Source organism: Paralichthys olivaceus, chromosome 13 (genome assembly GCF_024713975.1).
Source record: "Paralichthys olivaceus isolate ysfri-2021 chromosome 13, ASM2471397v2, whole genome shotgun sequence".
In the NCBI taxonomy this organism is placed as follows: Eukaryota; Metazoa; Chordata; class Actinopteri; order Pleuronectiformes; family Paralichthyidae; genus Paralichthys; species Paralichthys olivaceus.
The window spans coordinates 23,389,722-23,413,133 of record NC_091105.1 but is presented as its reverse complement, the minus strand read 5'-3'; the positions used below and the strand labels follow the sequence as shown (position 1 = coordinate 23,413,133).

Sequence of the window (23,412 nt, the reverse complement as noted above, 5' to 3'; positions counted from 1 at the left end):
GAAGAAGATTTACTTTTATTGTCACGTTAACACTTTTTACATGCATACATGAAATTGTTCTCCGCATTTAACCCATCCAGTTGGCACCTGTCGAAACACGCACATGCATAGAAACACACATTGAGAGATGCCATGTACACATATACTGGAGCGGTGGGCTGCTGAAGTGAAAGGGTGGACATTTCTGTCAGAAAAAAATGTGAAAACTAACATTATGATTGACATACTTTCTCACAGCCTTGAGCTTAGTAATCTTTGCTCCAGTTTGACTTATTCCTCTTCTGCAATATTTCTGGATTGCATTACAATCCAGAAATATTGCTATCATTCAAAACAACCAAAACATTAAAGTACGACTAAACTCTTACTGAATATGATAATCAGGCTTACAGCAATGTATGATATTGCTATGATAAAGTTGTGCAAATATATATATATATATCACGCATCATGCATTTGCGTGTAATATGACAATTTTGTGATGATACTGAACATAGATATTTTACAAGCATTACAAATGACAGCCATCTTGTCCACAGGAGAAAGTGGCATTTCATTTTTGAAGCTTGTTTTGCAAATATTCAACAATATAATTAAATTGGTATCTTCTAATATTACTGTTAAATGGTAGTGTCTTAAGTAAGACATAAGACATTCTAACATAAGTAAGACTATGCATACCTCATACATATTCAACATTATATAAGACTTGCATATATTTTCATCATGCAGAATCAGGATTGTGATAGAAAATACATGTGTGAATATCTGTCAAAGGGCATGGTCAATGTATTAACAACAAATGTGTTTTTGTATATATATATATATATGTATTTTCTATCACAATCCTGATTCTGCATGATGTAAATATATGCAAGTCTTATATAATGTTGAATATGTATGAGGTATGCATAGTCTTACTAATGTTATATATATATATATATATTCATATATGGGACTTGTAGTAGAAGTTTTTAAAAGAGAGATAATATGATGAATTGTACTTTTATAATATGTCATAAAACGACACTCTTGAAATGTTCTGGCCTAAACCTCAGAGTTAAACATGATTCAAACTCTGCTGCTGTTTGACATTAGAACACGGTGGGCTTTCACAGAGCTTTAGTGACACCTGCTGTGCCAAGAGGGAATTGCACTCTTTGCTGAGGAGGAGGGACGTGGACTGGAAGCTGCTGCTCGCCTGCAAACAGGAACATAGAAAGTTGTTATGGAGGACACGTCAGCCCGGCAGGAATTCTTTCAGGGTAAATCACGTCACGTTAACGCTAGAAACTTGCTGCATACACGCTTTTTGTTTGTACGTGCGTGTGCGTGCATGTGACGTGAGTGTCTCGTGTGAGCAGCGAGGAAGGCCGCGTTAACCAAAACTACCAGTACACTTTATTTACATTGTAGCAGCAGGTGATAGAAGGAACCACTGAGGAATATATATGTATTATATAGCGTTTCTAACTGCTGTCTAACAACATGGCTCACTGTACTCTCACTTCCCGTTTCTAAATCTTTATATAACACTGTGTCATGAACTGTTGCACAGGCATCCCCAAGATCCCGTATGTCCCCAGTGCTGGGCCAGGAGACGTCCTGTGTTTCAGACAGTACCATGCAGAGGAGGTAGGTGTGTGTCAGGGGAGGATGTTCTGAAGCAGAGAAGTGTGGGAGCAGACTCCTCAGTGTTCCTCTGTGCAGGTGCTGATGGGACGGACCATGGAGGACTGGTTGAGGTTCTCAGTCTGTTACTGGCACTCCTTCTGTGGAACTGGTAGGGAGAATTCTGCTACTCTGGGACTTTGGGTAATGTGGGACACCTAAGCTGGACAGGAGTTTTACTACAGGGTAGCGTGGACATCATGTGACGTAAATCACATGTCTTCATGGGGGTGATGTCATAGAAAAATATATCATAAATAAGACTATGTTACTAGTTGTTATTAAATTATGTTTGTATTCAACAAAATATGCATGGAGATGTTTGGTGCTGTTTATTTTACCAAAAAATGCAAGATGAACTAAATCACACTGAGGCAAAAACCAAAGAAGAAAACTAATCAAATCTGCAGCCTCACAGCAAACTGCCAACTCCTCTCAATTCAAGACCTTATTGTCATGTGCACAACAATTACATGCAAAAGTCGCTGGCAATGAAATGCTTGGGTCACAGGCTCCCTTCTAGCCACGCTCAAAATAAAAAAATAGAATATAAAAAATTAAATAAAATAAGATATACACAAAAAAGTAGTGCATGGTGTAACAGTTTATGGCTGGGGTGATAGAGGTCTGATCCGGTTGGCCTTCTTCCTACACTGCTGGGTGTAGAGGTCCTCCATGGATGGCAGCTCTGTCCTGGTGATGTGCTGAGCAGACCTCACCACCCTCTGTAGAGCGTTACGGTTCAGGGCGGTGCAGCTGTCATACCAGGCGGTGATACAGCCAGTCAGGATACTCTCTATGGTGCACCTGCAGAAGTTGCAGAGAATCCTGGAGTCCATGTTGAGCCTCCGTAGCCTGCGGAGGAAGAAGACCCCCCCCCTCCTACTCTAATGACTGGCATTTACCACCTCTGCCTCACGTGCCTGGAACCTATCAGCTGCCCTGGAAGGTATAGGTGATTGTGGGACCTCACAATTCTATCCCTATGCATAAATACATAAGATAAATGCAGTAGCTTGACTTAAATGTAATCTAGTGCAGCACACTTCACCTGTCCTCTGTCACCTGGAGTTTGCCCAGCGCCTTCTTTCTCAGAGAACCTGTTCTCATGTCCCTGATGATCTGACCCCACATCCCAGGCTCAACAACAAAACAGAGCAACATCACAAGTATAAAGACATGAAATGTCAACACATACTTGCTGTAAAACAATGCAACACACAACTCAAAGAAGATTGTCTAAATAATCTGATTGATAATCAAAGTGCAAACTATAATAAGATGACCACAAACTGTTGGGAGTCAGGGCCTTGAGAAAAAGGGAGAGAAAGCACCCTTTTCACATTCCACTTTATCAAACATGGTTGATGATGTGGGGCAGCATGCTTTGGGTGATCTGGGACAGTCTTAAGTCTTAAGTTCTCTAAATGGGGGAAATATGTATTCCGGGACTTAAATATTAAGGCTATGTATCTTTTTATTATCTTATTTTAATTTGTGTAGACTGACGTAAACAGATATTTTTCTTTATCTTTTAAACAATGATTATCTTTTCTTTCTCAGGTGCTGATCCGTTTGGGTTTCAGACGCTCCACCGGCCCTGGAATGAAGGAACTCCTATGGAATCAGCCAAGAGGCGACTCTGTGCTGCGTTTGAGTTTTTCACCAAGCTTGGTGTGAGGGAATTTAATGATTAGTTATCATTGCATATGGTAGCTTAAGTAGAAGGAACATGACTTACTGTGTACCTCTGCTTGTCCTCACAGGTTAAATATTACACATTTCATGACAGGTAATCACCCAGAGGGTTTTTTTATTTATTCAGTCAGATCGTGTATTTCTCTTATCCTACTGTGTTACAATGCTGTTACTCATATTGAAAAAAGTTCTGGGAGAATAGCATTGAAAATAATTATCTGGGCCTTCAGACTCAAACTACATGTAGTTGAATTAATTAAGAATAAGTTGGGTTAAGTGTTATTTGTGTAATGCTGGAAATAAAATGCTCTTTAACATGAAATACCTTGATTTTATCTCAAATATCCTGTGCATTGTGCTAGTGGAGCTGCATTAAACAATATTAAACAGCAAATTGTGATGAAGGCATTTTATGATTTGACATTGTTTCCCACAGAGACATGGCCCCTGAGGGCTCCACGCTGCAGGAGTCCAACATGAATCTGGATGAAATCACAGACCTGGCCCTCCAGCTGCAGAACCAGACTGGAGTCAAGGTGCTCTGGGTCACTTGCAACCTCTTTGCCCACTCAAGGTCAGACCTATAACACTATAAGCGGTCCTCGTTAAAGGGATAGTTCACTTAAAAATGAAAAATCACTCTTGCCTCTATGCCGATGGAGGGGTGGGTGAAGTGTTTGAGTCCACAAGACGCTTTAGGAGTCTCAGGGGTAAACAGTGTTGGACTTTTTTCTGGGTGAACTATTCTTTTTAGCTATGTTTTAGCAGGGGAAGATGTTACTCCATCATAATGCAGATGTTTCCTATGTGATCTTCATGCGGCAGGTATATGAACGGTGCAGCTACCAACCCTGACTGTCATGTTCTGGCCTACGCTGCTGCTCAGGTGAAGAAGGGACTGGACATTGCCAAGAAGCTTGGTGCAGAGAATTTTGGTACGAGAGACTTGACTCTGAAGTTTTCAGGTTGTCCATCCGTCTCTTTCTTGTGAATGCGATATCTCCAGAACGCCCTGAGGAAATCCTTTCACAGGTGACCCCATGTTTTTGTGAATGAGATGTATCAGGAATGCCCAAAGGGAATTTAATTAGATCTGGCAAAAACATTCACTTGAACTAATGGATGACCTGAATTTGGTGGCCAAAGGTCAAGCTCACTGTGACCTCTCAAAACACGTTCTGTCTTGTGAATATGATCTTTCAGGAGCACTTCAAGGGAATTCTTCCAAATTTGCCCATTTTCACTTTGACTCACTGATTAGCTGATTACATTTTGGAGGTCAAAGTCACAGTGGCCTTACAGAACATGTGTTAGCCCTCTTGAATGTGATATCCCAACTTAAGGGAATTCATTCCACTTTGGATCAGTTGTCACTTAGACTTCAAGATGAAAGTATTACATGTCAGTGGTCAAATGTTACGGTGACCTTATATGAATCTGAAAATGTTTGTCAGCAAATTCCTAATCCATCATTTGTCTTCTCAGTGTTCTGGGGAGGGAGAGAAGGTTTTCATTCCATCCATAATACGGATGTTGCTGCTGAGCTGAAGCACATGGCCAACTTCTTCAAAATGGCTGTTAGTAAGTGTTGTCATGAGTTTAGAGCTGAATCCAGGTCTGGGTTTTGGTCTGTGGGTTTCGTGTGTGCGTCACAGTTTCATGTCTGTGTATTCTCTCACCAGAGTACAAAGAGCAGATTGGGTTAAAGTGTCAGTTTCTAATTGAACCAAAGCCCAAGGAGCCCTGCAAACACCAGTATGATTATGGTAAGTCCCCCCCGCCCCTTTTAAAATTCTTTTTACTAAACAAACCTTACAGCTGATTTCACATGTTACTGTTTCCTTCATCAGATGCCATGAGTGTTATAGGATTCCTGAAGCATTATGGTCTGGAGAGTCACTTCAAGTTGAACATTGAGCCCAACCACACCACCCTTGCAGGACACTCCTACGAACATGACATCGTCATGGCTTCTGCGTGAGACACCTTCACAGCTCACAGAAATGTTTTAACGTCTGAGAGAACACACCCTCAGCATCTTGATTCTATGACAGCTGTTCTCTGACATAAGCTCAATGTTCAGTATCATCCCTGCTCTGCTTGCTTTGCGCAGGTTTGACATGCTGGGTTCAGTTGACTCAAACACTGGCTCTCCAGACCTGGGGTGGGACACAGATCAGTTCCCCATGGACATCAGGAACACCACCTTGGTCATGAAGGTGAGCGAGAGTGGCATTGTCTTAACACCGTTGGATACGGATCAAATTAGCTTTAGTTTCAACGTGTATACATCATGTTTGTGGCTACAAAAGTGAAGTCTATTATTCACTCTGCTTTGGTCTCTACCAGCAAAGAAAATATATGACTGTTTAGCAGCTGCTTCGCTAACAGCTAACCATAGTACAGATTTATCTGAGCTTTTATTTAGTTGAAAACAATTGCTGTCTGTGGAAGTGAATAAATAAATAAGTAAAGAGAGTCCAACAAGAACCCCCCCCAAAGAACCTTAACACAAGTCATCAAAAAAAGAGCTAAACAGGTTAAAGATCTCCTCTGTGTCACATTACACGTATTCATATTTTTTATTATCCACAGATCAAATAACTAAGTGTTTATAAAGATGGACTACATGTGTCCACTTCCCCCAATATCCAGAGATGAAGCCAAAATATCCAGGATACAAATGCTGCATCTGTGCAATAGCGATCAGAGGATGAAGCCATGGTAGCGAGGTTTCACCGATACACGTGCTGGACCAGTATCATCAGTATCTGCTGTCAATCATGAATTTTCACTCCGTTTTTATTAGAGATGCACAGGTTTCTATTTTCTTTGCCGATTCGGGTTTTCAGATTTCTAAAAACTCTGACCTGCTGATTCCGATTTTGACTGATAGTGAGTTTCTTTCAGAGAACTAGATCGGGGCTGGACACACGTAAACTCTGTTTACATTCCTTTTCATGGTTTACTCACTTGTTATGTCAGATTTTTTTAAAGGTGGAGTCAAATTCAACACTATTGTTTACTGAGTATTATATAACAGTTCAGAGCACAACCTCACCAGCCCCTGCCTCTTCTCACAGCTCATCAAAACAGGACACAAACATACGGTGGACCTTTTCCTAAAATGACAGAAACCATCTTTGAGAAAGAAAGATTCTGAGCTGTACTTTGACTTGGTGATCTTGCTCACAACCCATATAGAAATGTTTGACTTATATTGCAGTCAGCCACCAGGTGGCGATCGAGGCACTTGGGCTTCACTTCTTTATTTACTGTTTTTGATTCTAGCAGTTCTGTGTCATTTGTACGTGATTGAACAGAGATCAGTTTTCCTCTGGTGTCTAACCTGTTTCCAGACCATTATTGAACAAGGTGGTCTGCAGCCAGGAGGCCTCAACTTTGATGCTAAGGTGCGCAGAGAGTCCACAGACCTGGAAGACCTGTTCATAGCTCACATTGGAGCCATGGACGCCTTTGCAAGAGGACTCAGGAATGCTGTTCGCATCATTGAGGATGGAATTATCACTGGTATGGTGAAGGTATGTATGCAGCAGCAACTTAACATTCACTGTAAAACCCAGTAGATTTTACTTCTTGTGCTTCAGTTTTTTCTCATTATGTTTAATTTTAACAGGAGCGATACTTAAGCTTTAGTCACGGCCTTGGTCAGAAAGTGGAGGATGGTTCTGCCACCCTAGAGGAGATGGAGGTGAGACTCTACCTGAGCTGCTCAGTGAGAATGACCTTACAACTTAAACACCTGTCTCTGCTCTTTTTATCTCATTTTAATCAGGGGAGTTGTAGATTGATAAATATGGAGTGAAAATAGCATGACTAAAAATGTTCTGGTGTTTATTATTTCAGGCCTTCATCAAGGAGAAGGGTGAACCCAGAGTCACATCAGGAAAGCAAGAAAAATATGAATCCATCTTTAATCACTACATTTAATCAAAACATGACCCCCGCTGTGTCTGTTAATGACCTTTGACCTGAAATAGAAGCTGTTCTGACCAGGTTCTTGGTGATGAAACACTGCAGAGCAGATCAAACACAGTTTAACATTTAGAGCCTGTGATTCATCCCACTGGGATATACAGTTATTGTACTGCATACATGCAGATGTTTCACCAACTGACACTGTGTAGTTGAATCTGATACAGTAATGATTTAGTATTAGACAGTCTGAATAATGGACTAATTCCATATAACATTTTACATATGTAGGTCGAAACGTATCACTAGTGATGTCACCTGCCCCATGATGTCACAAGGTTGTAGTCATATTAATTGATGACTAATGTTGAAACATGACAATCTAATAAAAAACATTTCATGATGAAGCTGATGAAAGATCATGTCTGAAAAGTTATGGGTTTACATCCTTGATACTTGGAACACACTAGAGCAGAAAATGTATATTTATATTGCATCATATTAGTACTTAGAATATTAAGACACATTTTTGCTTTAATTAAAACTGAAGAAAAGACTGAAAAATTGCCATATGTAATTCAGTTCAATTCAATTCAATTCAGTTTTATTTGTATAGCACCAAATCATAATATACATTATCTCAAGGCACTTTACATAGAAGGTCAAGACCTTAAAATCTTGTTTAATATAAAGAAACCCAACAGTTCCCACAATGAGCAGCACTTTGGAGACTGTGGAGAGAAAAACTCCCTCATTAACAGAAAGAAACCTCTAGAACCAGACTCAATGTGGGCGGTCATCTGCCTCGACCGGTTGGGGTGAGCAAAGAATAAGGGGGAAGGAGATGAGAGAGGTTGGAAAAGAGGGGAGAGAAGAGAGAGGGATAGTAGGGAGCGGTAAGAAGGTGAGAGAAAGAACGGGGACACTTGAGCGCCATCAGGTATCAGATCTGACTAGTCAAAAAGTGAACAACAGTGTAAAGACTATTAATTACTGTGGATAACAGACACATTTTATATCAAAATTAATTACTGCAATATTGTAATTAGCAATAGGAGAAGTTGTTGTCCTGAGGTTCCGGGGTCGGAGATTTCTGAAATGAGAGAGAAAAAAGAGAGAGAGAGACTATGGGAGTACAAAGTGAAATAGTCATTGACATGTATTAAAATAAATAAATGAGTGAATGTGGAGGGACAGAGAGAAGTGGAGAGGTGCTCAGTGGATGATGGGAGTTCCCCCAGCAGTCTGGACCTATAGCAGCATAACTAAGGGATGGTTCAGGACTCACCTGATCCAGAACTAACTATAGGCTTTATCAAAAAGGAACGTTTTAAGTTTAACTTTAAATGCAAAGATGGTGTCTGCCTCCTGAACCCAGAGTGGGAGCTGGTTCCACAGGAGAGGAGCCTGGTCGCTGAATGCTCTACCTCCTGTTCTAATCTTACTGACTCTTGGAACCACTAGAGAGCCTGTGTTTTGTGAACGAAATTTGTAATTGAAGTATGTATTAAAGGTCCGGTCAGATTTAGGTGAAAGGGATCTATTAGCAGAAATTGAATGTAGAATAATCCTCATGATGTTTTCAATAGTTCGTTTCATCTAAATTGTATGAATTGTAGTTTTCTTTACCCCAGAAAAGTCCTTTATATTTAAATACTTTATATTAACATGGAGGGGGTCCTCTCAACGGAGGCTGCCATGTTTTTTACATTAGTCCAGACTGAACAAACTAAACACCCTTTGAGTTTTTATGACAACTGAAGCTGCCACAGTTTCTCTGTTTTGAAGGAGAGGGTGAGGTGAGAGGTGTTCAGCTGCAACATGTAATTTCAACACTAGATATCACTAGCTTTTACACACTGTACCTTTAAAATACCCTATTAACTCCACTTCTTTGTTTCTGGGATCTTTTTCATTCTGTAAGTTATTCTCTCCATTTCCAGAATACCAGTCTTCTGGACTGAACAAAAGTGTTCAAATGAAGGTATGGTTAGTTCCTGTATTTATTTGTTTCCTAACTGCGATTCTCATTCTTTCTTCTTTGTCTTGTCTAATTTGAAATATTCCCACAGTCAACACTGAAAGTGGTTGAAGAAGGTTTTTATCTCTGGGGAGAGAAATAAGTGGTTGGGATCAAATTCTTTTCACCACAGCTTCTCCACCTGTCAGGTAGAACTGATGTATGTACTTTGTATGTTTGCTTCATGATATAATCTTGCATACTCTCGAGTACTGAAGTCGTCTGGTACCACACGAGGATACTTGTCCGTTCAGAGCTCTGAGCACTGGACAGAGCTCTCACTCTGCACCTTTTCCTGGATACCATGAGGAACATAACTCTGATGTAACACTTGTTCCTCTTGCTACAAACACAGAATATATATTAGGCAGCACAATGATCTAACGCTGAAGAGTGTATATTTATGATGTGTTTTGTAGAATTAGAGAGATTATTTCAGTATGCACTACTTTTGTAACTATGGTAACGGCATGCCATCTCTGCTTCAGATGGCACACGAGTGCAGCAGGATGCGCGTTTTACGCTACAGAGTGATCCATCCTGTCAGACTCGAGCCCTCTTTGCTCCAGGTCCTCTCTGCTGTTAAATAAATGCAACTCTCACCTTTCCACTGACATCACATCATACTACCATCCTGCACGCCCGCTGTCCAATCACCACCCGAGGGGAGGCCCACCCGCCGGCGCGGCTGTCCAATCGGCGGATAGCGTGAGCTCTGCTCACCATCGCGTCGCTTCTGATTGGAGGGTTGAGCTGTGGAGGAGGCGGGTGTTTGAACCAGCGAATCAGGAGTCGCCCGTGTTTCTCATTAGCATAAACGCTTCAGCAGCAGCAGCGGCAGCAGCATCCCTCTGAGATCAAGTGATCCTGACTTCCTGCAGGTGACTGGTCCAGCAGGCTGGGGTTATGCAGAACCTGAGAAACTAATTAAGAATAATTCATGATTTCATTATTACTGCTTTTTTTTTATCAGTCTGAAATAACCAGTGTCAGTGTCAGCAGTGGCCTGTCACCATCACCTTACATTAGTTTTTTTAAAATCCTAACAAGATGTGGACTTTCCTGGGAATAGCGAGCCTCACGTACTTGTACAAAAAGTCGGGCACGGTTTTGACCGTGGCCCACAAAGAGGTGCTGGTGGCCGCAGCCCTGCTGCTGTCAGCGGGTCTGCTGCTCTCATACATCACCTACTTTCACCAGCACAAGCTCAGAGTCCCTCAGGTTCTGTATTCACCTCTGAGCCTCCTCTCCTTTGTGCCTGTCGTCAACCACTTCCTCCCCCAGACCCCTGCACCGAGCAGCGGGAAGACAGAGGACCGCTGCAGGAAGGTAAGACTCTTCAGATGGACTCATGTCAGGGCTCGAATACAGTAGACTAGTTTTTCAGCTCTTATGATTTTAGAGAGCATAATATTTCGATGATAACCTTCTTATTCAGTTATTATTATTGTTTAATATGTGTGTTTGTATTTGTAAGGAGTGCAGAGGGACATATTTGATTTTACCCAATTCTATTTGTTATTATTGTAAGGCCTTGTCATGCTGGAAATTCTGTCACATGTTCAGTGTTTTTATTCCACTTAGTTTTTATTTGTTTTTATGTTATCTTTTTTATTTGGGAAGCACTTTGTAACTTTGTTTTGAGAAGTGCTATCAAATAAAGATATTATCATTTGTTATCATTATTAATATTATTGGATGAGGGTTTTAAACGAATGTAGACGGTGGAAAATGAGTTCAGTTCAGTTTGTACTTTTTGTACTTTACACTGTGCTGAGGCTCTCCCCCCCTCCTTTGCTTCCAGAGCCGGAGAACAAGGAAACGAGCAGATGCAGAGATCTCTGCCACAGAGAGCGCCGCCTCAGCCAGTGGCTCCTCAGTGGCCCCTGAGCCAGATGTGCTGATCGTTGGGGCCGGGGTCCTGGGCTCAGCGATGGCGGCAGTCCTGGCCCGGGACGGGAGGAAGGTGACGGTGGTGGAGAGGGACCTGAAGGAGCCTGACAGGATTGTTGGGGAGCTGCTGCAACCTGGAGGATACAAGGCTCTTAAAGAACTCGGCCTGGAAGGTCAGTGATAGACGTGACCTGTGCTCTGGTGCTCCGCTCTTTCTGCATGTGCCAGTGGTTACAGGCCCGTGAACCTGTGCCTGTTGCACTTGATAGATTTTTTTGTCATTTTCTTGTCTGTGCTTGTCACTGGTTTGAAGTGGCAGGCCTGAGATGGAAAAGGCGAAACCACACATCTCTGTGCACCAATCAGACACAGCAATATTTGAATAAGAATGTGGTGACACTTGTTTTGCTGACACACAATAGTCCTGACAAAGCAGCTCAGATGCATTTTTGTTTTAAAATTAAATCGTCTAAATTTGTTTTGCTCATTCAGTCCTGAATATAAAATGTGTTACAGAAATACTCTCGATTTGAGAACAAGCCTCTCATCTGTTTCAAAGGCACAGTATGTACTTTGCACTCTGAGTCAAGGCACTATGTTACCTTATTGAAAGTGTCAGTTTCAGGTTTTTAGAACCTCAGTAAGAACTCTTTTCTCTACTTGATTAAAAAACCTGGCTCATTTATTTGATAGTGATTCAATTCGATTCAGTGTTATTTGAATAATGCTAAATAATAATATACATGATCTCAGGGCACTTCAAATAACAAATTGATCCAGCTTGACCGAAACAATAATACTTGAAAAGATGATCTATGAAACACAAAGTTACCGACATTTTTCCAAAATGCCTACTGGGACTATAAGTGATAAGTTATCTTTAATACTTAAATGTTAATATTCATGAATATTACTTCTTTTCCATGATTGTAGTATGCCTTATACTAACTGTTAATGTAGCAGATGCAACTTGGGTCTATTCAATCCTGCTGTTGTTTTAATTGACCCTTTAAAAAAAAAAAAAGTCATTAAACATGGTGTCCTGGTTATTACAAACTGCTGGGCAGCCAAACATGTTCAATACCAAACATGTTCAATAACATCATTGTGAGGACACTTTGTCTGGTCCTCACAAACTCAAAGGGCTGTTTCAGGGTTAAGAATTGGTTGTAGGGTTAGAATTAGCTTTGGGTTAGGGTTATGCATTTAGTTGTGATGGTTATGGTGAATGCATTATGTCAACTATAGAGAGACAAGTGTGTGTGTGTGTGTGTGTGTGCGTGTGTGTGAGAGTGTGTGTGTGTCTGTGTCTGTCTGTGTGTGTGTGTACGTACTCTGTACACTGAGTACTCATGGGTGGGTGTTGACAGGTGTTGTGGCTGGTGTCATCCCATCGTAGGCTTGTTGTGATCACTCACATCCTTTACATTTATTTTTTACAATAATCCACTTTATAATTTACAGCGTTATCTACTCATAATGGTGAAAACCAGTGAGACCAGTGCACTCTCCTGAGGCCCTTTTGACATCAGATACCATAGATGGAAACAGTGGCTGTTCTTCCAGTACTTCTCCAGTGAACTCTGAAACAACAGCACTTGGACACAGTGTTGGAGCAGGACTCAGAATCACATAATATAAAAATGTCAATGAACTTAAACTCTAATAATAGTTACTAACTATTCACTTCAGTTCATTGGTGTTTCTTGTGGTTAAATTGATTTTTGGCCCTGAGCTGTCAAACTTTTAAACCGAGCAATATGTACAAAGATTCAGGTTACATCTTATTGACCTCTTCAGCCGCAGTAGTAGCTTTTTCCTTTTCATGTATTGAACCACATGCTCTGTATGTGCACAGCACAGACTGAATGAATAATGAATGAGGGCTCTGAAACAGTAACCTGTTGCATGTGTTTGGCCTCAGGTTCAGTGGAGGGTCTGGATGCCCATCTGGTGAACGGCTATGTGATCCATGACATGGCCAGCAGCACCGAGGTGGAGATCCCCTACCCTCAGGGGGAGGAGACCATCCACTGTGGACGTGCTTTCCATCACGGCCGATTCATCATGGGCCTGAGGAGATCCGCCCTGGCCGAGCCAAAGTGAGTGGAGTCATGGGAAAAAGTGGTTTGTGTGCTAACGGGCTAATGGCATGACACTGTCTGACAGCACTGAGGTTAGAGGGGACAGGGGTTTATTGCCAGCCTGGTCCTCAAATGTTCCTCAGCTGTTTATCCCTATAAAACCAGATGACATGATTAGTTTGACAAAAAACTCAAACCCACTGACGGGCTTTTCTGGAGCTTTCATCTGGTGCATTTAATCATTTTTGTTTTTGTGTGATCAAACTGACAATTTGACTTCTGTTTTATTCATCACATTTAGTTCTACTGAGGTTGCTGAGTAGAGAATATTTCAGATTCAATTTAATGTAGAGAGACATTAACTCAGTTTTCTGTTGAATTTACCACTGAATTTAAAGACATGTCACTGGTTAGCAGAACAGCTCTTGATAATATTTACTTACCCAGAATTAAGCATTTCTACCATCAGTTGCAAAGATATATATGCTTTATGCTGAAATCTCTAACTGTCCTATTGTGCCCCCTAGTGTCACATTCATAGAAGGCACCGTGACCAGCTTGCAGGAAGAGTGCGGCAGCGTAATGGGAGTCCAGTACAAGGATAAAGAAACAGGAGACCTCAAGGTAAGGACAGAAAACTCTACTGTCTGTGCTGAACTGTGCCCCCCCCACCCCCAACCACGTGTTTAATGCACAATGTGTGTGACACTGTGCAAACTTGTGTCTGCAGGAGATCCGTGCAGCGCTGACTGTGGTGGCTGATGGCTGCTTCTCCAAATTCAGGAAGAACCTCGTCTCTGGGAAAGCTCATACCTCCTCTCACTTTGTCGGATGCCTTATGAAGGTAACAGGAAAAGCCTATTCCCTAATTCCCCTTTACTTTTAAAAATATAAAAAACAATGTGAACATGTTATACAATGCATATGCAATATTTCCTGATATATGTTGTGGGAGTAAATATGAAAAGCACCAAAAAATGAATCTACGCAATTAAAGTACAGATGTTAAAGGAAAAATGTACTTATGTTCAGTAACAAAGTAAATGTATTTTGTTACGTCTCATCACTGTCCGTCTCTGAGTCATCACTGTGCTTCTTCCCAGGACTGTCCCCAGTTTAAAGCCAACCACGCTGAGCTGGTGCTGGCCAACCCGAGCCCGGTGCTCATCTACCAGATCTCCTCATCACAGACCAGAGTGCTGGTCGATGTCAGGGGAGAGATGCCACGCAACCTCTCAGAGTACATGGCTGAGAAGATACACCCACAGCTGCCAGGTACAGGATCAGATACGGCTTCATTTTTAAAAAGTCTCTGAGCTTCTATTCTTATATAATTATCTCTGATGACCTCCTGCAGAGTGATAAATGGCCACAAGGTGTAATAAGGGCATTTGAAGATCATGATTGGAAAGATTTTGCTTTTTACAACTTTTCATGACACACTGATGTTGAGGTAGTGCTCGTCTGGAACATATCCAGACTGCTGCCGGTGCCACTGAGGAAGCTGCTGTTGAAGGGTTTGACATTCACAGTGCGCTCCGCTATTCAGCTGAAATATCAAAGCCACAATATCAAAGCCGCAGCTCTGCTAACCTTGACAGAGGTCCAGCCAAAACGTCGTCAGTGGAGTCAGTCACACTGATACATTGATAAATGTACATTCAGGCAACAAAAGAAAAAAAGAGCCTTTTCTTGTGCATGTGCCCAGTGGGCACCTCTGGGTTCTCATCCACAGACCCAGCTGAGTGATCGACCACCTGTGATCCTCTCTTTCTCTCCTTCCTTCAGAGCATTTACAGGAGCCTTTCATGGTGGCGCTACAGAACGATCGACTCAGATCCATGCCTGCCAGCTTCCTCCCGCCCTCCCCTGTCAATAAACCAGGTACTGAAGTGTTATCGACTGAGGTGCTGTTAGAGATGGCCAGAGGGAATCTATTGAACTGACTTCAGCAGGTGTAGAGTGTAATGCTTTTCTTCAAAAGTGTTGCATCATAATGGACATTAGTGTATGATAAAGAAAAGTTAAATTATTTCTCATTTGTCCACTAATTTGCTATTTGTCTGTGTTTTAAGATAAGCTTAATCATTGCTGTAAATTCAGACTTTTTTTAAAGGTGTTTAAACATTTAAAAGTACTTGTTGTGGCTGAGGGGGTAGAGCAGTCGGCCTTTTAACCTGAAGGTCGGCGGCTCGATCCCAGTCTTTCCCATCTGCATGCCGAAGTGTCCTTGGGCAAGATACTAAACACCCAATTACCGACATTGAAAAAAGTGCTGGCCATAGATGCACTGAATGAATATGTCTGAATATAAAACTGAACCATAAAGCACTTTGAGTAGATATATAAATACAGACCATTTACCATTTATTCATTCATTCCTGAATCTGTGTTTCTTTTTTAACCTGAATCAACATTTAATAGAAGTTAACAGAGAATTTATTGTCTGACATCTTTTGGAAATACTCAATCATTACAAACCTCACATTTGTATAGTAAATATGAGACTGTGTATTTTGGATGCAAGACAAACAGCCATCTGTGATTTGCAGGTGTGCTTCTCCTCGGCGACGCATACAACATGAGGCATCCTCTGACCGGAGGAGGGATGAGCGTCGCTCTCAACGATGTTCGCATCTGGAGGGACCTGATCAACAACATCCCCGACCTGTACGACGACACAGCCATGATGCAGGTGAACACATGAACAATCTGACCAATGAAATGGTATATGACAACAAAAATAATAATAACATTTTTAATAAAATATAATTTCTTCAGAGGAAGGGCCATCAATGCTTCTACCACTAACTTGTGTATGACAGCAAGTAGAGGCTATATTTAGACAATATTACATCACCATTGCCTTTTCCCATTATTCCCTCAGCTCTGGTTGGGACTGCAGACCAGTGTGCAATATTAAACTCTGCTCTTTTCCTCTTCTTCTCTTTCTCAATAGGCAAAGAAAAAATTCCACTGGGAACGCAAGTCATCACATTCCTTTGTGGTGAATGTGTTGGCCCAGGCCCTGTATGAGCTGTTTGCAGCCACTGACAGTGAGTCTCTGCCCACGACTATTATACTGCATCAAATAAATAAAATAAAGCCAAAAAAACCTGAAATCACTCAACACCAGATAATGGTCATCACAAGTCTCATCATGTTTATGTTGTTGTTTTTTTGTGTTCACTATAGATTCTCTCTGTGAGCTGAGAAAAGCCTGCTTCCAGTACTTCAAGCTGGGTGGAGAGTGCATTGCTGGACCTATTGGACTTCTCTCAGTGTAAGCTTTCCATGATGTCCTCCACAACAACAGAAACCAAAGAGCAGTCTTCCATTAGGACTTTTCTAATAGGCAGTGGGCTTTACCTTTTGATCAATACCACTCTCATATCCATTCAACATATGGCTACAGCCAGCAGCTAGCCAGTTTAGTATGGCATGAAAAAAGAGATAGATCTAGAATAAGCCTCCGTTAACCAACTATACATTTATTTGTGTAGTCCGAACAAAAACCAGTGTATTATGAGTGAAAATGATCAGTGTGGTTTAAAGGGATGTAATGGGCTGGACTCTTTCTTGGACAGGGAGCAGAGAATGTCTCCTATTGTAATTGGGCCAAGTTAAGATAAGCTTGCTGGATATTTGTGGTAGAGTTCATTTATTCATTCTGTTTATTTTGCTCCACAAAATAAAGTTCCACAAGAAATTTGGTACAAAACAATAAAGCAATAGGTGACAGGATATGTATATATATATATATATCCACATTATGCCTACCCTTAATTCACAGAATTAATTCAATTGGCAACCCTATCAGGTCTGAAGCTTAGACAAAGACAAGACAAAACACAAAAGGAAAATATTTTCTGTTGACAAAATAATTACATTCAGTTTCGTATTTAATAATACATTTATTTTTAAAGATTTTTTGAACCATGAACATGACACATCTTCTCATCTCAATAGGCAAAAATAATAATTAACAATGTTTCTAAAAAATGTCAAGCAATTTCTTTAGATATACATGGTAAACATGAAGAGATTTTGATGTTGAAGGAATAACACCATGATTTCCCCCCCCCCCTCACCAGTCTGACACCAAAACCTATGACGCTTATTGGACACTTCTTTGCCGTGGCGATGTATGCAATCTACGTCAACTTCAAGTCGGAGTCGTGGAGCACCAAACCTCGAGCTTTATTCAAGAGTGGGGCCATCCTGTACCGAGCCTGCACAGTCATGTTTCCTCTCATCTACTCTGAATTCAAGTACCTGGTGTACTGACGAGCATCTGGACTCTGATAGACCAAACCCAACGTACGGTCTTCTTGACAAATCTACGGCTTAAGTTGGAAGCAAAATTTGTAAAAGGGTATTATTTGATGGTACTTTCTATGTTTGCCTTCTTGCTGAAAAAGACACGGTCACCATCTCAAACCATGGTTTTTTGCTGCTGAGGATTTTCTACAATATGCCTCTGCCTTACCTTAAATGATCTTACTGTGCTTACCTCATGCCTTGTTCCAGTGTGGACACGCCATGCAATAATCCCATGTTATACATGTATGTGTTTACCCAGTCTGCCCTTTATGCTGGAGGACTGTATCATACTGTGCATTAGCTCACACTGAATGATTAACACTGAATATTCAGCGCCGTGGAATTATTCCTGCCAAACAGAATGTGGAGCTTGGCATTCGAGTTTCATAATTCTGCTAGACATAAACTTTCCTGCTGTGTATTTGATATATCCATTGCTAATGATGGTGACAAATTTGTAATACAAGAATTCCTTATTTTAAATCTGAAGCACCTATGATGGGATGTCATAAAACAGCAAGCTGTTCACATTGTTTTACATTCAACAATTGCACTTCTCTGGTGTTTTCAACATGATTTTGCTGAGCAAAAGGCCTGCAGCACTTTTTGTTCAATAACACATTATTGTGTAATTGTAGTTTCCTGCCTTCCTGTGTTGCTACATAAATAAAATTCTTTTTGTAACAAGTTTGGTCTCCACACTGTGAAACATTACAGGTGTAGCTAAATGTGACAAATCTACATTCCCACAACCTGAGAAAGATCCCTTTGCTCCAAGGGTTCTATATATTATATATAATATATTCTATATATTAGTTCTATAAATCGACATTTGGTTTGACCTGAGTCAGAGGGAATATTGCTCATGTCAGCAGATGATGCTCAGGTCTCGTTTCTTCTGGGCTGACAGAGATAAAGAGCTCCTGAGGTGTCGTGTTTACCTGTGAAAACAATCACAACAGAGATTTACAGTCTGAACCAGCAGACTTCTATGATCAAAATTATATTTTAGCAATTAATGACAATATTAAGCAAATCAAATACAGGGATAGCAGAGGAACTTACCAAATCCAATTTCCAATCATCTTAAGGTCTTGTATCACACATGATCAGCTGAAAGTGGGCATGACAGAGATCGAATTTGTTCTCATTAAAAACAGATCAAGCGGTGAAACACATTAAAGAGTTTTCAACAAAAGCAATCTTGGTGCCTACATTACCCATAATGCAACAAACACCCGGAGACACTAGCCTCAGATATGTTGGGTGTGTTATTTTCACTGCTACCTCAAACAATAGGTTTTAATCTCAATAGTTAATTTTACTTTTCAAACAAGTCTTCAGCCCAGATTTTGCACAGCTCACTCTGTAGCCACAGGTAGCTTTAAACCTTTTCTAAAACTAATTACATCTTTTAATATGTAACGTGTATCAATTTACATCTGCCTGTCTTATTCCATTTCACTATTTAAATTTTCAGAATGTTCAAAAAGATTCAACTGAGTACTTATAAATGTGTAAACAGTCTTTGCCTAACAATGAGATTAACTTCAACCTTAGGTGCAGCAGCAGGAGCTTCATGGGCCAGATTTAATTTTTTTTAAATTATTGATGCTTTCATTTCTTTTAGCTTGAGCATTGTAAAGCATTTTAAGTATGAAATATGTGAACATCTGCTCCTGTGGCACACTCCATATAAACTCTATATACCATGCCTACACTCTGGGCCACTGTCCAACTCCACTGGACAAATTGAACAAATAAGTTTAAAAAGGAGGAAGAAAGCATCACAAACTCAGCCATATCCCAGGTTACAACAATTAATTCAGCTTTATTGTTATTTATACATCACTGATACATTGTATTCTGGTGAAATAATTGGAAGAATTATCCATATTATTCTTTGTGACTCTCCACAAGGACACAAATACTGGTGTGGAAGACCAGAATGGGGGGAAGAAAGCTTGTCAGGGGGGAGGGTTACGTTCTGTACACACTTCGGCCGCCATCATCTGCCTGTCAGAGGTCAGTCTGCCTGCATACCTACCTGCACCTGCTGAGACTCACCCGACAGCCATATGAGGAGAGAAACCCAGCCCTTTAGCCACACTCCGCCACACTCAACCCTCCCCTCCCACCTCACAGTAATCCTCCTTTTTACACACACAGAGCATTAGGGCATACCCTTATTGATATTGGTAGCAGCAAGCTTTCTACTGACAGTTAACATCTTAATGATCTAAACAAAAAAAGTACTGTACAGCTACTGCTAAGAGAATCTAAGAACCTGGTTTTAATGCTTTTACACCAGATTAAAGTGCTAGAAGCAACCCACCAATCCACACTTTATTATATATATATATTTATATATCATTATGTATTTATATATATATATATTTAGGAACAAATCTACTATTTTAACATTAATTTACAAGGTAATATACATTATATTGTAACAGCTGAAATATCAGCACAAATAGATCACTGTCACACTTAACAGCAAAAATATATATGATTATATAGATCCATATATAATCATATATACCAATATATAATTGTCATATATGCATGTAAAACAGTTAACCACGTCTCAGGCTTTTCAAATGATACCCAGAAAAGCAATTGTTTATCAAGACGTAAAAGCTTTACAAGTTTCTCTCTCGAAAGAGCAACAGGCGGCAGCAAAAGTGCCACGACCTGCAGGTATTTGAGGTCACAGGACAGTTATTTGCATATTCCACAAATCTATTGCAACACGTTACTGTCTACGAACAGTACAGCGAGCGTCCTGCAGGAGGAGCCGCCGTTAGCTGGACTCACACGTACACCCACTGAACAGAACATTACGACGATGGGTGATCTGATTATAGCTATGTGCTTTCAGATGGTGTGCTATGACAGTGAACAACAGGAGGACTACAATACACGATACTCTATAAGTTTAGCCTCAGAAGACAACCCAAAACTTTACTGTAAAAAGACTAGCCCCCTCCCCCTGTAAATATTCTCTCTCCTCTCTGAGTTAAGTGTCATCGTATCCTGCTGCTGATGCATTTTGTTTATTGGTGTTTTTACCACAAATCACAACTTTATTTTGACACTCCACCATCACCAAGAGTAATGGAATGTGATCGACTTGTGTCTCCGTTCTCTCTCCCCTGTAACTGGCTCTCTCTCCGTCAAGGCTGACAGCACAGTGAGTTAACATCCTACCGATGTGAACATAGTTCTAGTGGGTTCCAGAGGGTGCCGGGGGTTCCTTGAGGTTCTGTAAAGTTCAGATACACCATCTGTAGCAGTAGGGCAGTTTTCTCTTGTGTCGCAGCAGTCCCAAACCTCAGCGGCCATCATCTTCGCCACCTCTCAGGAAAGAGGAGCTCCGACGGTCCTTTACTCTTCAAAGACCTGGTGGACGCTTCCCTGTCTCCCTCTCTTAATCTCTCTCTCAACCTAATCTTACAGTCTGCTTTACACACTCCCCCTGCTCTGCAAAGACGTTGCACAAGGCTGTAACAAGATACACACAAAGGTAATTTTTCACAAAGAAAAAAAAGCTCCGTAATAACTGCAGTAGTAATGCACAACAAGCATCCGATAGCTGGCTTCCGGCCTGGGGAGCCCTGGTGATGTGCAGTTAGGTTTGGGACATTGCCATTGTTCTAAAGGAGGAGAACTCCTCACTTTGCCCTTTGCAGGACTTGTTTTTTTCCCTGTGATGCACTGTCCTGTTATTCAAAAGCCCAGATCTCTATGTCCTGCACATAGAAATCCTCCTTTTTAGACAGCATGGGGTTTCCAAATGTTTTACAGGAGTGACTTCTGCCGTGGTAGAGGTCTCCGTCCAGCCACAGGCCGAACTCACCACTGGAAGAGAAGACGACAAGCAGTTATGAATCAGGTTATCTCAGGAGTTTTAAGTTACCATGTGGTCTTCCAAACTAGAGCAGGCATGGCTGAATTAAATCTACATCATTTTTTCTGTAACTGCAAAACTTGATGTTGAATATCTAGTCAGCTTGAGTTTGTTTTCTTTGATATTTTTTGATGTAAAACAAAATGTCTCTTTCTTAAAACATTTTAGTGTTTAATGTAGCTTTTCAAGTACTGATCCCATTTTAACATTTGACCATGTTTTCCTCAAGGGTCCATTAATCAATCCATCGTAAGGCCAACATCGGAAACAAAAAACCATTCGCTCTAATTTTAGAGGCTATTATTAACCTAACCTGCATGTCTTTGGAAACTGGAGTAAAAAAATCCATGCAACTCCCACTGCACCAACATACCCCCGTCCATAAACATAATCTTTGTAAATTACAATTAATCACATTTAATGTTATCACATATGATCCACACATATGAAATAATAACTTGTGTTGCTGCATTTCTATTCCACTTTCAGAAGCCGACTCACCTTCCTCCACCAAATGCTAAGGAGTCCATGTCTCCCTTGATGAAGAACATGTTATCACCTGTCCATTTGTACACCTGTTGAAGACACAAAAAACATGCATTAGAAAATACTGCATGATATATTTATTGTCCAATAGTCTTTACCCTGAAGAGGACAGAATGCACTTATTTTTTACTTCAGTGGGAGGGTCCATGTTAAACAACAATGGAAAAGCTCTGGTCATCAGGCTGCTACAACCACATATTTCTAAGCAGATGAATCAGTTCTTTGATAAAGGTCTTCAGACATTTTCTGATGTCACCATAGCTGCTTTTAGACAAACACTGAAATCCGGATAATTATATTATGTGAGAACGCAAATCTCCGAATCAGTTGCTGCAGAGTTTCTTCGGCCAGCCCCCTGGTAAAAAAATCATTCACTCACTCATATTCATCAAATAATGTGAGTGAGCTCATGTGAGAATACAGCAGGATTAAGAGCAGAGATTCACTGTGAGTGAGTAGGCGTGTTGATGACATTTCTAATATGCAATGGACGCAAACAAAAAACCCCAAAAAGAATACTAATATCTCAGGAGGAAAAGGAGGAGCCATACAAATAGAAAACAAAGATGGAGGTTGGACTGCTTCTGGTGATAATGGTTGATGTGCTATAAAAAAAACACATGAACACAAGAACCTACAGATAGATATTTATCATAACAAGTGTGGAGTGTGTTTGAGGGTCACAAGCATCAAGAACATTTGAACATGACCGCTATGTACTGCTCACATGATGCGTCACACCACATTCTGGATTCTTTATTTTTGTTATGTGACCTAAAATGATGCCACTGTATTAAGTTTGCACTATGTATGCTAATTTTGCCTGACATTGTTTGTGAAATATTTCTAATTCACACACCAGCAGTGTTATAAATATGCCAGTGTGGTTCCAATGCTGTCGTGGCCCAAATTTAAAATATATATATTCAATAAAAACTCACAGGTGGAGGTCTGAGCTGGACACATTTTCTAGAAAAATAAACAATTATTGGCAAAAACGTCCATACCATGATCATAACAACCAGTGCTGATACTTGTGTTGTGTTTGCACATGGAGACATTTGCCACATTTGTAAGTTGAATATAAAGTTTATCATTGCCCTGTCAATCTCTGACGGTGAAAAAAGTTTGCTCTCATTCTTTAAGCACCAATAGGGTATTTTACAGGGTATTCTTCACAACAGCAAGGTACTGAAACACCTTTCTGTCATCAGTGAGTGTACCATGCAATACTAATTGCTATAGTTGCTTATTTACTCATTCAACACACAACGCGCAATATTAGCATTCATTTGACGTCATGTGCCTGTGAATCTGACATTAAAAGC

General features: G+C 40.7%; 3 protein-coding genes across 12 annotated transcripts in view; 2 read left to right on the top strand and 1 right to left on the bottom strand.

The window, feature by feature from the left end:
- The first annotated feature begins 1,116 nt into the window (after positions 1–1,116).
- Positions 1,117–7,712, top strand: LOC109632082 (uncharacterized). The gene is made up of 14 exons (XM_020091201.2): positions 1,117–1,265; positions 1,559–1,635; positions 1,711–1,783; positions 3,235–3,347; positions 3,438–3,463; positions 3,806–3,943; positions 4,195–4,304; positions 4,855–4,950; positions 5,052–5,135; positions 5,220–5,346; positions 5,483–5,588; positions 6,729–6,911; positions 7,007–7,081; positions 7,237–7,712. Exons 1-14 carry the CDS (start codon positions 1,229–1,231, stop codon positions 7,318–7,320), a joined length of 1,329 nt encoding a protein of 442 aa, XP_019946760.2. The 5' UTR covers positions 1,117–1,228; the 3' UTR covers positions 7,321–7,712.
- Positions 7,713–10,132: 2,420 nt separating this feature from the next.
- sqlea (squalene epoxidase a) lies at positions 10,133–18,312 on the top strand. The gene is made up of 11 exons (XM_020091072.2): positions 10,133–10,654; positions 11,130–11,391; positions 13,143–13,320; positions 13,830–13,926; positions 14,033–14,146; positions 14,406–14,577; positions 15,091–15,186; positions 15,855–15,997; positions 16,262–16,358; positions 16,498–16,585; positions 17,397–18,312. The coding sequence occupies exons 1-11, from the start codon at positions 10,376–10,378 to the stop codon at positions 17,587–17,589; spliced, it is 1,719 nt and encodes a 572-aa protein (XP_019946631.2). The 5' UTR covers positions 10,133–10,375; the 3' UTR covers positions 17,590–18,312.
- A 1,124-nt stretch (positions 18,313–19,436) lies between these two features.
- oxr1a (oxidation resistance 1a) overlaps positions 19,437–23,412 on the bottom strand; it is a 149,707-nt gene continuing 145,731 nt past the window's right edge. For all 10 annotated transcript variants that reach the window (XM_020091303.2, XM_069537353.1, XM_069537351.1 and 7 more), the window contains 2 exons: positions 22,040–22,113; positions 19,437–21,489 (listed from right to left, as the gene is read on the bottom strand). In XM_020091303.2, the coding sequence (XP_019946862.2) occupies positions 21,354–21,489; positions 22,040–22,113 (210 nt within the window). In that variant the 3' untranslated portion in view covers positions 19,437–21,353. The remainder of the gene's footprint in view (positions 21,490–22,039; positions 22,114–23,412) is intronic.